This window comes from Chlorocebus sabaeus, chromosome 16, assembly GCF_047675955.1.
Source record: "Chlorocebus sabaeus isolate Y175 chromosome 16, mChlSab1.0.hap1, whole genome shotgun sequence".
In the NCBI taxonomy this organism is placed as follows: Eukaryota; Metazoa; Chordata; class Mammalia; order Primates; family Cercopithecidae; genus Chlorocebus; species Chlorocebus sabaeus.
In genome coordinates, this window is record NC_132919.1 from 72,250,602 (window position 1) to 72,263,008 (window position 12,407).

General features: G+C 46.4%; 1 protein-coding gene across 2 annotated transcripts in view; it reads left to right on the plus strand.

Annotated features, from left to right (window-relative positions):
* The first annotated feature begins 6,486 nt into the window (after positions 1–6,486).
* The window catches only part of MED1 (mediator complex subunit 1), a 50,288-nt gene continuing 44,367 nt past the window's right edge, over positions 6,487–12,407 (plus strand). For both annotated transcript variants that reach the window (XM_037993117.2, XM_037993118.2), the window contains exons 1-2: positions 6,487–6,732; positions 10,775–10,881. In XM_037993117.2, coding sequence (XP_037849045.1) covers positions 6,708–6,732; positions 10,775–10,881 — 132 coding nt within the window. In that variant the 5' untranslated portion in view covers positions 6,487–6,707. The remainder of the gene's footprint in view (positions 6,733–10,774; positions 10,882–12,407) is intronic.

Consider the following 12,407-nt stretch of genomic DNA (forward strand, 5'->3'; position numbering starts at 1 on the left):
TGGGATTACAGGCGCCTGCCACCATGCCCAGCTCATTTTTGTATTTTTAGTAGAGATGGGGTTTTGCCATGTCGGCTAGGCTGGTCTTGAACTCCTGACCTCAGGTGATCCACCCACCTTGGCCTCCGAAAGTGCTGGGATTACAGGTGTGAACCACCACGCCTGGCTGACACACTGCTGTCTTTACCTTCTGAGCTCAAGCAATCCTCCAGCCTCAACCTCTCCTGGCTGGGATTACAGGCATGAGCCACAGAGCTTGGCTAATTTTTTTTTTTATTTTTTGTAAAGATGGGGTCTTGCTATGTTGCCCAGGCTGCTCTTGAAGTCCTCAGCTCAAGGGATCCTCCCACCTTGGCCTCCCAAGATGCTTGGAATACAGGCATGAGCCACTGTGTTTGGCCTTGAATGTTTTACATGATGACAGATGGCATGAGACTTCCTGGGCTGATTAAATGTAGTGACTGGTCAGCCATAGTAAGCGTTGGCATGGGTTTGTTGTCATGAGTTCAACAAAATTCACCCTGATTTTTCTGTCTTTTAAATGAGATCAAGTTTTTTATTTGTTTGTTCGAGATGGAGTCTTGCTATGTTGCCAGGCTGGAGTGCAATGGCACTATCTCAACAATGGCTCACTGCAACCTCTGCCTCCTGGGTTCAAGCAATTCTCTGCCTCTGCCTTCTGAGTAGCTGGGATTACAGGCGTCTGCCACCACGCTCAGCTGATTTTTTAAAATTTTTAGTAGAGACGTGGTTTCACCATCTTGGCCAGGCTGGTTTGAACTCCTGACCTCGTGATCCCTCTGCCTCAGACTCCCAAAGTGCTGGGATTACAGGTGTGAGCCACCGCACCCAGCCAAGACCAAGTTTTTAACTCACAATGTACCCACAGCTGGGCGCAGTGGCTCACGCCTGTAATCCCAGCACTTTGGGAGGCCGAGGCGGGTGGATCATGAGGTCAGGAGATCGAGACCATCCTGGCTAACACGGTGAAACCCCGTCTCTACTAAAAATACAAAAAATTAGCCGGGCGTGTTGGTGTGTGCCTGTAGTCCCAGCTACTCGGAGGCTGAGGGAGGAGAATGGCGTGAACCCAGGAGGCGGAGCTTGCAGTGAGCCAAGATGGTGCCACTGCACTCCAGCCTGGGCGACAAAGCAAGACTCCACCTCAAAAAAACACACACACACACACACACAATGTACCCACAGTAGAATGGAAAAGTGAAGACGACAGAAGGCATGGTGATGTGTCAAAATATGGAAGAATTAAATTGATTATCCAGATTAAACACCAGCAGAAACTTTTATTTTTTTCTTTTCTTTTCTTTTCTTTTCTTTTTTTTTTTTTGAGACGGAGTCTCGCTCTGTCACCCAGGTTGGAGTGTAGTGGCACAATCTCGGCTCACTGCAAGCTCTGTCTCCCAAGTTCACACCATTCTCCTGCCTCAGCCTCCCGAATGGCTGGGATTACAGGCGCCCGCCACTATGCCCAGCTAATTTTTTCTATTTGTAGTAGAGACAGGGTTTCACTGTGTTGGCCAGGATGGTCTCGATCTCCTGACCTCATGATCTGCTCTCCTTGGCCTCCCAAAGTGCTGGTATTACAGGTGTGAGCCACTGCGCCTGGCCGAAACTTTTAAAATTATCTGTTACTGCCTCTTGAAGCCAATTAGAGAACACAAAGGAATGAATGAATGAAGCTTTATCCCTGAAACTTTGCACTTACAATATCTTGTATTTCTATAGCACTTTAAAATTTTTCATGGAACTCTTAATTCCGTCAATAAATTTCAATTGAATAAACTAATGAAATTACGTTATTATTATTATTTTTATTTATTTTTTTGAGACGAAGTCTCCCTCTGTTGCCCAGGCTGGAGTGCAGTGGCATGATTACAGGCGTGAGCCACTGCACCGGGCCTATTATTATTATGAGGATTATTGAGACAGTTTCAATCTGTGGCCTAGGCTGGAGTGCAGTGGCAGGATCTCAGCTAACTGCAACCTCCACCTCCTGGGTTCAAGCAATTCTCCTGCCTCAACCTTCCAAGTAGCTGGGATTACAGGCGCACACCACTATGCCTAGCTATTTTTTTTTTTTTTTTGAGACGGAGTCTGGCTGTGTTGCCCAGGCTGGGGTGCAGTGGCATGATCTCGGCTCACTGCAAGCTCCGGCTCCTGGGTTCACGCCATTCTCCTGCCTCAGCCTCCGAGTAGCTGGGACTACAGGCGCCCGCCACCACGCCCAGCTAGTTTTTTGTATTTTTAGTAGAGACGGGGTTTCACCATGTTAGCCAGGGATGGTCTCGATCTCCTGACCTCGTGATCCACCTGCCTCGGCCTCCCAAAGTGCTGGGATTACAGGCTTGAGCCACCGCGCCCGGCTACCTAGCTATTTTTTTTGTATTATTTTGTATTTTGTATTATTAGTAGAGACAGGGTTTAGCCATGTTGGCCAGGCTGGTCTCAAACTCCTGACCTTAAGTGATTCACCCACCTCAGCCTCCCAAAGGACTGGGATTATAGGCGTGAGCCACTGCGCCCCTACCCATGTTATTATTATCGACATCTAATATAGGTTAAACTGAGACTCACAAGGAGTTAGATTGGACCATGTTTATACTCAAGTGTAAGAAGTGCCTGAAGCCGGAACACCTCATTTCTACATCCTAAACCAGTACTTTCTATTGAACTGCACTTCCTCTTTCTTTCATTTCTTTCTCTTTCTCTCTCTCTTTCTTTCTCTTTCAACCCTCCCTCCCTCCTTCCTCTCTTTCTTTCTTTCCCTTTTTTCTTCTTTCTTTTCCTCCCCTCCCCTCCTCCTTCTCCCCTTCCTTCCTCCCTCCCTCCCTTCTTTCCCTTTCTTTCTCTTTCTTTCTCTTTCTTTCTTCTTTCTTTCTTTCTTTTTTCTTTCTTTCTTTCTTTCTTTCTTTCTTTCTTTCTTTCTTTCTTTCTTTCTTTCTTTCTTTTTCTTTCTCTTTCTTTTTCTTTCTTCTTTCTTTCTTTCTTTCTTTCTTTCTTTCTTTCTTTCTTTCTTTCTTTCTTTCTTTCTTTCTCTCCCTCCCTCTCTCTCTCTCTCTCTCTTTTTCATCCTTTCTTCCTTTCTTATAATCTCCCTAACATGGTATTCCTCTTTTTGGTGAATAAAATTCTGCACCAGAAAAATCTCTGTATCTAAATTTTTAAATACAATATCTACTGTAAACTGCAGGTATTGATCCAATAACTGGTGAGAATAGTGCTTTTGTAAAATAAGGGTTGCTTCATTCTACAGAAAAACTTTGAACTCAGAAATTCCAGGACTGCTCCATTTGCTTTATTTGCATAACCTTCAAGGGCAGAGAGTCAGGGCAACTCTGTGAACCCCAAGTGATCAGTCAGGCGGTGGCAATACTTTGCCTGTAAATCTACTAAAACAAGTCAGAAAGTTTCTATTTATGCTGTGCACAAGAAGAGACATTTAACTAAAGTTTCAATAGCTCTTTTTCCCCACAAACCAATTTGTTAGTTTAGATTTTAGATTTAAAGAGTCCTCCTCTGGGCCGGACACGGTGGCTCATGCCTGTAATCCTAACACTTGGGGAGGCCGGCGTGGGTGGATTGCCTGAGCTCAGGAGTTCGAGACCAGCCTGGGCAACATGGTGAAATTCCGTATCTACTAAAATACAAAAAAATTAGCCAGGTGTAGCAGCGTACACCTGCAGTCTCAGCTACTTGGGAGGCTGAGGCACAATTGCTTGAACCTGGGAGGCAGGGGTTGCAGTGAGCTGAGATTGTACCACTGCACTCCAGCCCAGATGACAGAGCGAGACTCTGTCACCAAAAAAAAAAAAAAAAAAAAAAATAGAGTCCTTTGGATCCTCCTTCAAAGCTTAGTCACTTACAATTTGCCCACTGTACCCATTTTGCCATATATAAATACTGTTCCTATATGTACCTTGAATACTTTTCTTGTTTAATGACATTGCTTTTTTTTTTTTTTTTGAGACGGTCTTGCTCTTGTTGTCCAGACTGAAGTGCAATGGCACGATCTTGGCTCACTGCAACCTCCACCTCCCAGATTGAAGCGATTCTCCTGCCTCGGCCTCCCCAGTAGCTGGGATTACAGGCATGTGTCACCACACTGGGCTAATTTTTTGTATTTTTAGTAGAGATGGGGTTTCGCCATGTTGGCCAGGCTGGTCTCGACCTCCTGACCTCAAGTGCCCGCCTCAGCCTCCCAAAGGACATTGCTCTGTTATCTTCTAGAGTAGAACTTTTCCAATGGTGTCTTTCATCTGCATTTTCAGATGACAAATAACTTCTCATTCGATTCTGTAACCAGAAGTTAGTAAAGCTTATTTATAAGCTTTATAAAGTTAAAAATGTACTAGCAACACTTAGTAGAGACATTTTTTTTTATTTGTATAAAGAGTTTCCATGAGAAAGTGTAGTTGGGTATCTGGCATTGGTAATTAGGGCATAATAATTAATGAAAATAATTTAGGCCGGGCGCGGTGGCTCAAACCTGTAATCTCAGCACTTTGGGAGGCCGAGACGGGCGGATCACAAGGTCAGGAGATCAAGACCATCCTGGCTAACACGGTGAAACCCCGTCTCTACTAAAAAATACAAAAAAAAAAAACTAGCCGGGCGAGGTGGCGGGCGCCTGTAGTCCCAGCTACTCGGGAGGCTGAGGCAGGAGAATGGCGTGAACCCGGGAGGCGGAGCTTGCAGTGAGCTGAGATCCGGCCACTGTACTCCAGCCTGGGCGGCAGAGCGAGACTCCATCTCAAAAAAAAAAAAAAAAAAAAAAAGAAAATAATTTAAGCCCCTATGATTACAGTGACCAATCATATTTTCAGAACTCTAAATAAGATTAGCCTATCAAGGGCTAGGGTTGTGTTTTTATGGTTGTTTATTTGTCTGAGACAGCGTCTTGCTCTACCACTCAGGCTGGAGTGCAGTAGCATGATCTCGGCTCACTGCAACCTCTGCCTCCAGGATTTAAGCGATTCTCCTGCTTCAGCCTCCTGAGTAGCTCTGTGCCTGGTCGTGTTTTCATGTTTGTATTACCAGCTCCAAATATACACATATTAGGACTCCACAGATGCTTACCAAGTGAAGAACACTTAGTTTGAGGATAGCAAATTATACAGTTTTTTCTTTTTTTTTTGAGACAGAGTCTCACTCTGTCACCCAGGCTACAGTGCAGTGACACGATCTCTGTTCACTGCAATTTACACTTCACGGGTTCAAGTGATCCTCCTGCCTCAGCCTCCTGAATAGCTGGGATTACAGGAGCGCACCACCGGGCTAATTTTTGTATTTTTCGTAGAGACGGAGATTCATCATGTTAGCCAGGCTGGTCTCAAACTCCTGACCTCAGATGATCCACCTGCCTTGGCCTCCCAAAGTGTGGGGATTACAGGTGTGAGCCACTGCGGCCAGCCAGAAAGTTTTGAAACGAAAAAAATGAGAAAAGGGGAATGAACTGTGCTAGTCTCGCTTTGAACATCATGTTACAATGTGCCACTTTTTTTTTTTTTTTTGAGACGGAGTCTTGCTCTGTCGCCTAGGCTGGAGTTCAGTGTCACGATCTCCGCTCACTGCAAGCTCCGCCTCCCGGGTTCACGCCATTCTCCTGCCTCAGCCTCCCGAGTAGCTGGGACTACAGGCACCTGCCACCACGCCCGGCTAATTTTTTTGTATTTTTGGTAGAGACGGGGTTTCACCGTGTTAGCCAGGATGGTCTCGATCTCCTGACCTCGTGATCCGCCTGCCTCGGCCTCCCAAAGTGCTGGGATTACAGGCGTGAGCCACCGCGCCCGGCCGCGCCACCATCTTTCTTAGGATGTAATTATTGCATCTAGTATCTCAGGTTAAACTTATTTTTCATAAGACATTTCTGATACCGATAGCCTTTGAAATGCTAGTCTTGGCCGGGTGCGGTGGCTCATGCCTGTAATCCCAGCACTTTGGGAGGCCGAGGCGGGCGGATCGCGAGGTCAGCAGTTCGAGACCAGCGTGGTCAACATGGCGAAACCCCGTCTCTACTAAAAATACAAAAATTAGTCGGGCGTGGTGGCGGGTGCCTGTAATCCCTGCTACTAGGGAGGCTGAGGCAGGAGAATCGCTTGAACCCGGGAGACGGAGGTTGCAGTGAGCCGAGATCGTGCCATTGCACTTCGGCCTGGGCGACAAGAGCAAGACTCCGTGTCAAAAAAAAAAAAAAAAAAAGAAAAGAAAAGCTAGTCTTTAAGTACAGGGATCTGTTAATTAATCAGTTAATTTGCGAGTTAACTGCTAAAATAAAATAAACAAAAAAATGCCGGTTTCCGAAGGGGAGCTGAAAGCTACCTGCCGGCAGGTTTAACACATCGGCCTCACGCCTGAGACAGCTCAGATCAAAGAAGACAGGGCTGAAAGAAATCTCGCGAGGCCCACGCATAGACCAACATTCGCGAGATTTCGATGCCCTGTCCTTTTCCTCTTTCTGGCAGGACCACGGTTTATCTCGCGAATTTTGGGAAGTTCCGTTGGGGAAGATGGCGGCGGCCTCGAGCACCCTTCTGTTCTTGCCGCCGGGGACTTCAGACTGATCCTTCCCGCGAAGAGTAGGGACTGCTGGTGCCCTGCGTCCCGGGATCCCGAGCCAACTTGTTTCCCCCGTTAGTGGTGGGGAAGGGCTTATCCTTTTGTGGCAGATCCAGTCTCTCCCCGCCTTCAGGATGAAAGCTCAGGGGGAAACCGAGGGTAAGTGACTGAGGGGGAAAGGAGGGGGCGGGACACAACTGGGGGAGCCAGTTTGTGAGAGGAGGTTCTTGCAGATGTCCCATGGGGGCCACTTGAGGGGCACAGAGTCCGGGAGAGGGAATGTGTATGAGTTTTGGATTGTCACTATACCCTCTTTGATGACTATAGAGCTTCGACTTTGGGGTGATGGGGACTCTCAACTTCTGTAAAGATTTCATGCTCGACTAGGGCACTTTTGGCCTAAAGTGGTGCGAGACGGGGCTAGTGAATACAAAACCAGCTTACATCTCCTTCCAGAAGAGACGCCTGAATAAATTTAGGGCTGTGTGTAAACGTACTGGAGACTATTTTGGCATGAATGAAATGATTAATTCCTTGTATTTATTAGCAGCCAGCGGCTCCCTACAATGTCAAGTGTTCAGATCCTGTGCTGTTGTGTATTTTTAAACTGTGCTGAATTTCATTCTTTTATTGACCGAACTGATAACTGCAGAAAAACAACTTTCCTGTGGAACTTTACTAAGATTTTCTGAAGTTCCACACTCCGGCTTAGATGCTTCCTTGGCATTTTGGGCATAGTTCTGTTGATACAGTGAGCTGTGTTATTGTTTGTTTATCTCCAGTTTACTCTGAGCTTTGCAGATTAGGGTCCTTGCCTGATTCATTTTTATATAGTTTCTGGAACGTAGTAGTCGCTCAAAAAATGTTGGAGCATCGAAGTGCAGATATTTATCAGCAGGTTTCTCAAGAAAAACAAGGAGTGTGTTTTGGAGGAGAGGTCGAAAGGTGAGGCCCCGCGGGAGCAGTGACACACATCTGTAATCCCAGCGCTTTGGGAGGCTGAGGCTGGAGGATCCCTTGAGCCCAGGAGTTCGAGACCTGCCTGGGCAACATAGTGAGGCCCTGTCTCTACAAAAAAATGAAAAATTGCCGGGCGCCGTGGCTCACGCCTGTAATCCTAGCACTTTGGGAAGCCGAGGTGGGCGGATCACCTAAGGTCGGGAGATTGAGACCAGACTGACCAACATGGAGAAACCTTGGCTCTACTAAAAACACAAAATTAGCTGGCTGTGGTGGCGTATGTCTGTAATCCCAGCTACTTGGGAGGCTGAGGTGGGAGGATCACTTGAACCCAGGAGGTGGAGGTTGTGGTGAGCCAAGATTGTGCCATTGCACTCCTGCCTGGGCAACAAGAGGGAAACTTCCTCTCAAAAAAAAAAAAAAAAAATTGGCTGGGCGTGGTGGCTCACTCCTGTAATCCCAGCACTTTGGGAGACCAAGGTGGCAGATCACCTGAGGTCAGGAGTTCAAGACCAGCCTGGCCAACGTGGTGAAACCCTGTCTCTACTAAAAGTACAAAATTAGCCTGGCATGGTGGCATGCCTGCAATCCCAGCTACTTGGGAGACTGAGGCAGGAGAATCACTCAAACCCAGGAGGTGGAGGTTGCAGCAAGCCAAGATGGTGCCACTGGACTCCAGTCTGGGCAACGAGAGCAAAACTCCGTCTCAAAAATATAAATTAATTAATTAAAAATAAATAAATAAATAAAATAAAAAATAAAAAAAATTAGAGCCAGGTAGTGACTCAAGGATGTAGTCCCAGCACTTTGGGAGACCGAAGCAGGCAGATCACTTGAGCTCACAAGTTGGAGACCAGCCTGGACAACCTGGCAAAAACCTGTCTCTACAACAAATATAAAAATTAACTAGGCATGGTGGCACAAGCGAGTAGTCCCAGCTACTTGGGAGGCTGAGGTGGGAGGATTACCTGAATCCTGTAGGTCAAGGCTCCAGTGAGCCAGAATCGTACCACTGCACTCCAACCTGGGCGACAGAGCGAGACCCTATTTCTTTTTTTTTTTTTTTTTTTTTTTTGAGACGGAGTCTCGCTTTGTCACCCAGGCTGGAGTGCAGTGGCCGGATCTCAGCTCACTGCAAGCTCCGCCTCCCAGGTTCACGCCATTCTCCTGCCTCAGCCTCCCAGGTAGCTGGGACTACAGGCGCCGCCACCTCGCCCGGCTAGTTTTTTGTATTTTTAGTAGAAATGGCGTTTCACTGTGTTAGCCAGGATGGTCTCGATCTCCTGACCTCGTGATCCGCCCGTCTCGGCCTCCCAAAGTGCTGGGATTACAGGCTTGAGCCACCGCGCCTGGCTGCGAGACCCTATTTCAAGGAAAAATTAGCTATAGCCCCAGCTACTCTGAAGGCTGAGCTGGGAGGATCACTTGATCCTGGAGCATGGGAGGTCGAGGCTACAGTAGACCTTGATTGTGCCAGTGCACTTAAGCCGGGGCTGCAGAGTGATGCTCTGTCTTAAAAGAAAAGAAAAGAGAAGAGAGAGAAGAGAAGAGAAGAGAAGAGAAGAGAAGAGAAGAGAAAGAAGAGAGAAGAGAAGAGAAAGAAGTACTCCTCAGGTGCAAGGGGAGAAGGGTAAAAATGGAAACTTTGTGAAGTAGGAGTTTTTGTCTAGTTTGTTCACTGCTGTCTTTTTAGCAATTTCATTTATTCTTTTTCTTTTTTTAAAAAATTTTCCTCTCTAACCCAGTTCAATAACTTTTTTTTGACACAATGTCTCCATCTGTTGCCCAGGATGGGGTAAGTGGTGTGATCAAGGCCCATCTCTGAAGCTTCGACCTCCCAGGCTAAGGTAATCCTTCTGCCTCAGCCTCCAGAGTAGCTGGGGACTGACTATAGGCACATGCCAGGAGGCTTGGCTAATTTTTTTGTTTTTCTTTTTTTTTTTGAGACAGAGTTTCGCTCTGTTGCTCATGCTGGAGTGCAATAGTGTGATCTCGGCTCACTGCAGCCTCTGCCTTCTGGATTCAAGCTATTCTCCTGCCTTAGCCTCCCAAGTAGCTGGGATTACAGGCATGCACCACCATACCAGGCTAATTTTGTATTTTCAGTAGAGACAGGGTTTGGCCGGGTGCGGTGTCTCACGCCTGTAATCCCAGCACTTTGGTAGGCTGAGGTGGGTGGATCATCTGAGGTCAGGAGTTCGAGAGCAGCTTGGCCAACATGGTGAAACCCCGTCTGTACTAAAAATACAAAAATTAGCTGGGTGTGGTGGTACATGCCTGTAATTCCAGCTACTAGGGAGGCTGAGGCAGGGGAATTGCTTGAACTCGGAAGGCGGAGGTTGCAGTGAGCCAAGATTGCACCACTGTACTCCAGCCTAGGTGACAGAGCAAAACTCCATTTCAAAAAAAAAAAAAAGTAGAGATAGGGTTTCACCATGTTGACCAGGGTGGTCTCAAGCTCTTGACTTAGGTAATCTGCCTGCTTCGGCTTTTTAAAATGCTGGGGTTACAGGTGTGAGCCACTGTGCTTGGCCTGACAAATTTTTTTTTTTTTTTAAAGTAGTGACGAGATCTTGTTATGTTGCCCAAGCTATAGTTGAACTCCCCAGCTTAAGTATTCTCCCATGTTGGCCTCCCAAAGTGCTAGCGAGGATTACAGGTGTGAGCCACAGTGTCTGGCCTCCCCAGCACTTTTACTAGTGCTTGAGGTCGGGTGTGGTGGCTCACACCTGTAATCCCAGCAGTTTGGGAGGCCGAGTGGACGGATCACCTGAGGTCGGGAGTTCGAGACCAGCCTGACCAATGTGGTAAAACCCCATCTCTACTAAAAATACAAAATTAGCCTGGTGTAGTGGTGCGTGACTGTAATCCCAGCTACTTGGGAGGCTGAGGCAGGAGTACTGCTTGAACCTGGGAGGAGGTGGAGGTTGCAGTGAGCCGAGATCGCGCCATTGCATTCCAGCCTGTGCATCAAGAGTGAAACTTCGTCTCAAAAAAAAAAAAAAAAAAGTTTGGATAGAAAACAGTCCAGCTGTATGGTATTCCTTATATCAGACCTATAATTTGTGTGTCATCTTGCCATTAAAAATGTTTTCTTTGGATATTTTGAAGTAAAATGATTTTGGAAAATATTTTAACTGAATTCTTACTGAGATGAAGTGTGGGAATTTATTTTGCAAGGAAAACTGTGGATAGTCTTGATAGAACAGTTACTGATGACGTTTTCTGATTTGAATCGCAGAGTCGGAAAAGCTGAGTAAGATGAGTTCTCTCCTGGAACGGCTCCATGCAAAATTTAACCAAAATAGACCTTGGAGTGAAACCATTAAGCTTGTGCGTCAAGTCATGGTAAGGATTGTGGTGAAGTGGGTAAAGTGTTTTGCATAGATAATTATTCTTAATACGCTAAGTTCCTCATGTAAATGTGTTCATACTATCTTCATAAAACATCTGAATACATGGTGGTTTCAACTTTAGGAGTCTTATTGTATCTATACTATAGGTTGAATATCCCTTATCTGAAATGCTTGGGACCAGAAGTGTTTCACATTTTGGATTGTTTTGAATTTTGGAATATTTGCAGATACATAGTGAGATATCTTGGGGGATGGGACCCAAGTCTAAACACAGAATTTATGTTTCATAAACACCTTATAGATATAGCCTGAAGGTAATTTTATGCAATATATTTAATAATATATTTAATACTTTTGTGCGTGAAACAAAGTTTTTTTATTTTTTATTTTTTTATTTTGAGATGGAGTTTCACTCTTGTTGCCCAGGCTGGAGTGTAATGGACCGATCTTGGCTCACTGCAACCTCTGCCTCCCAGGTTCAAGTGATTCTTCTGCCTCAGCCTCCTGAATAGCTGGGATTATAGGCATGGGCTATCATGCCTGGCTAATTTTTATATTTTTAGTAGAGGTGGGGTTTCTCCTTGTCGGTCAGGCTGGTCTTCAACTCCTGACCTCAGGTAATCCACCTGCCTTGGCCTCCCAAAGTGCTGGGATTACAGGTGTGAGCAACCATGCCCAGCCGTTTTGACTGCATTTTGACCATGACCCTGTTATATGAGGTCAGGTGTGAAATCTTTGATGGCATCATTGTGAATGCTAAAAAGGTTTTGGATTTTGGAGCATTACAGATTTTTGATTTTCTAATTAGGTCTGCCCAGCCTATACTAGAAGAGTTTTTGATTCATTCTTTTTTTTGAGATCGGGTCTTACTTTGTCATCTAGGCTCAAGTGCGGTGGCATGATCATGGCTCACTGTAGCTTTGACTTCCCAGGCTTAGGTGGTTCTCCCACCTCAGCCTCCCAGTATCTGGGACAGCAGGTGCATGTAACCATGCCTGGCTAGTTTTTTTTTTTTTTTTTTTTTTTTTTTTGAGACGGAGTCTTGCTCTGTCGCCCAGGCTGGAGTGCCGTGGCCGGATCTCAGCTCACTGCAAGCTCCACCTCCCGGGTTTACACCATTCTCCTGCCTCAGCCTCCCAAGTAGCTGGGACTACAGGCGCCCGCCACCTCGCCCGGCTAGTTTTTTTGTATTTTTTAGTAGAGATGGGGTTTCACTGTGTTAGCCAGGATGGTCTCGATCTCTTGATCTCGTGATCTGCCCGTCTCGGCCTCCCAAAGTGCTGGGATTACAGGCTTGAGCCACCGCGCCCGGCCCTTTTTTTTTTTTTCTTTGAGATGGAGTCTCACTCTGTGGCCAGGCTGGAGTGCAATGGTGTGATCTCGGCTCACCGCAACCTCTGCCTCTCGGGTTCTAGTGATTCCCCTGCTTCAACCTCCCAAGTAGCTAGGACTAGAGGTGCACACCACCATGCCTGGCTAATTTTTTGTATTTTAGTAGAGATGGGGTTTCACCGCATT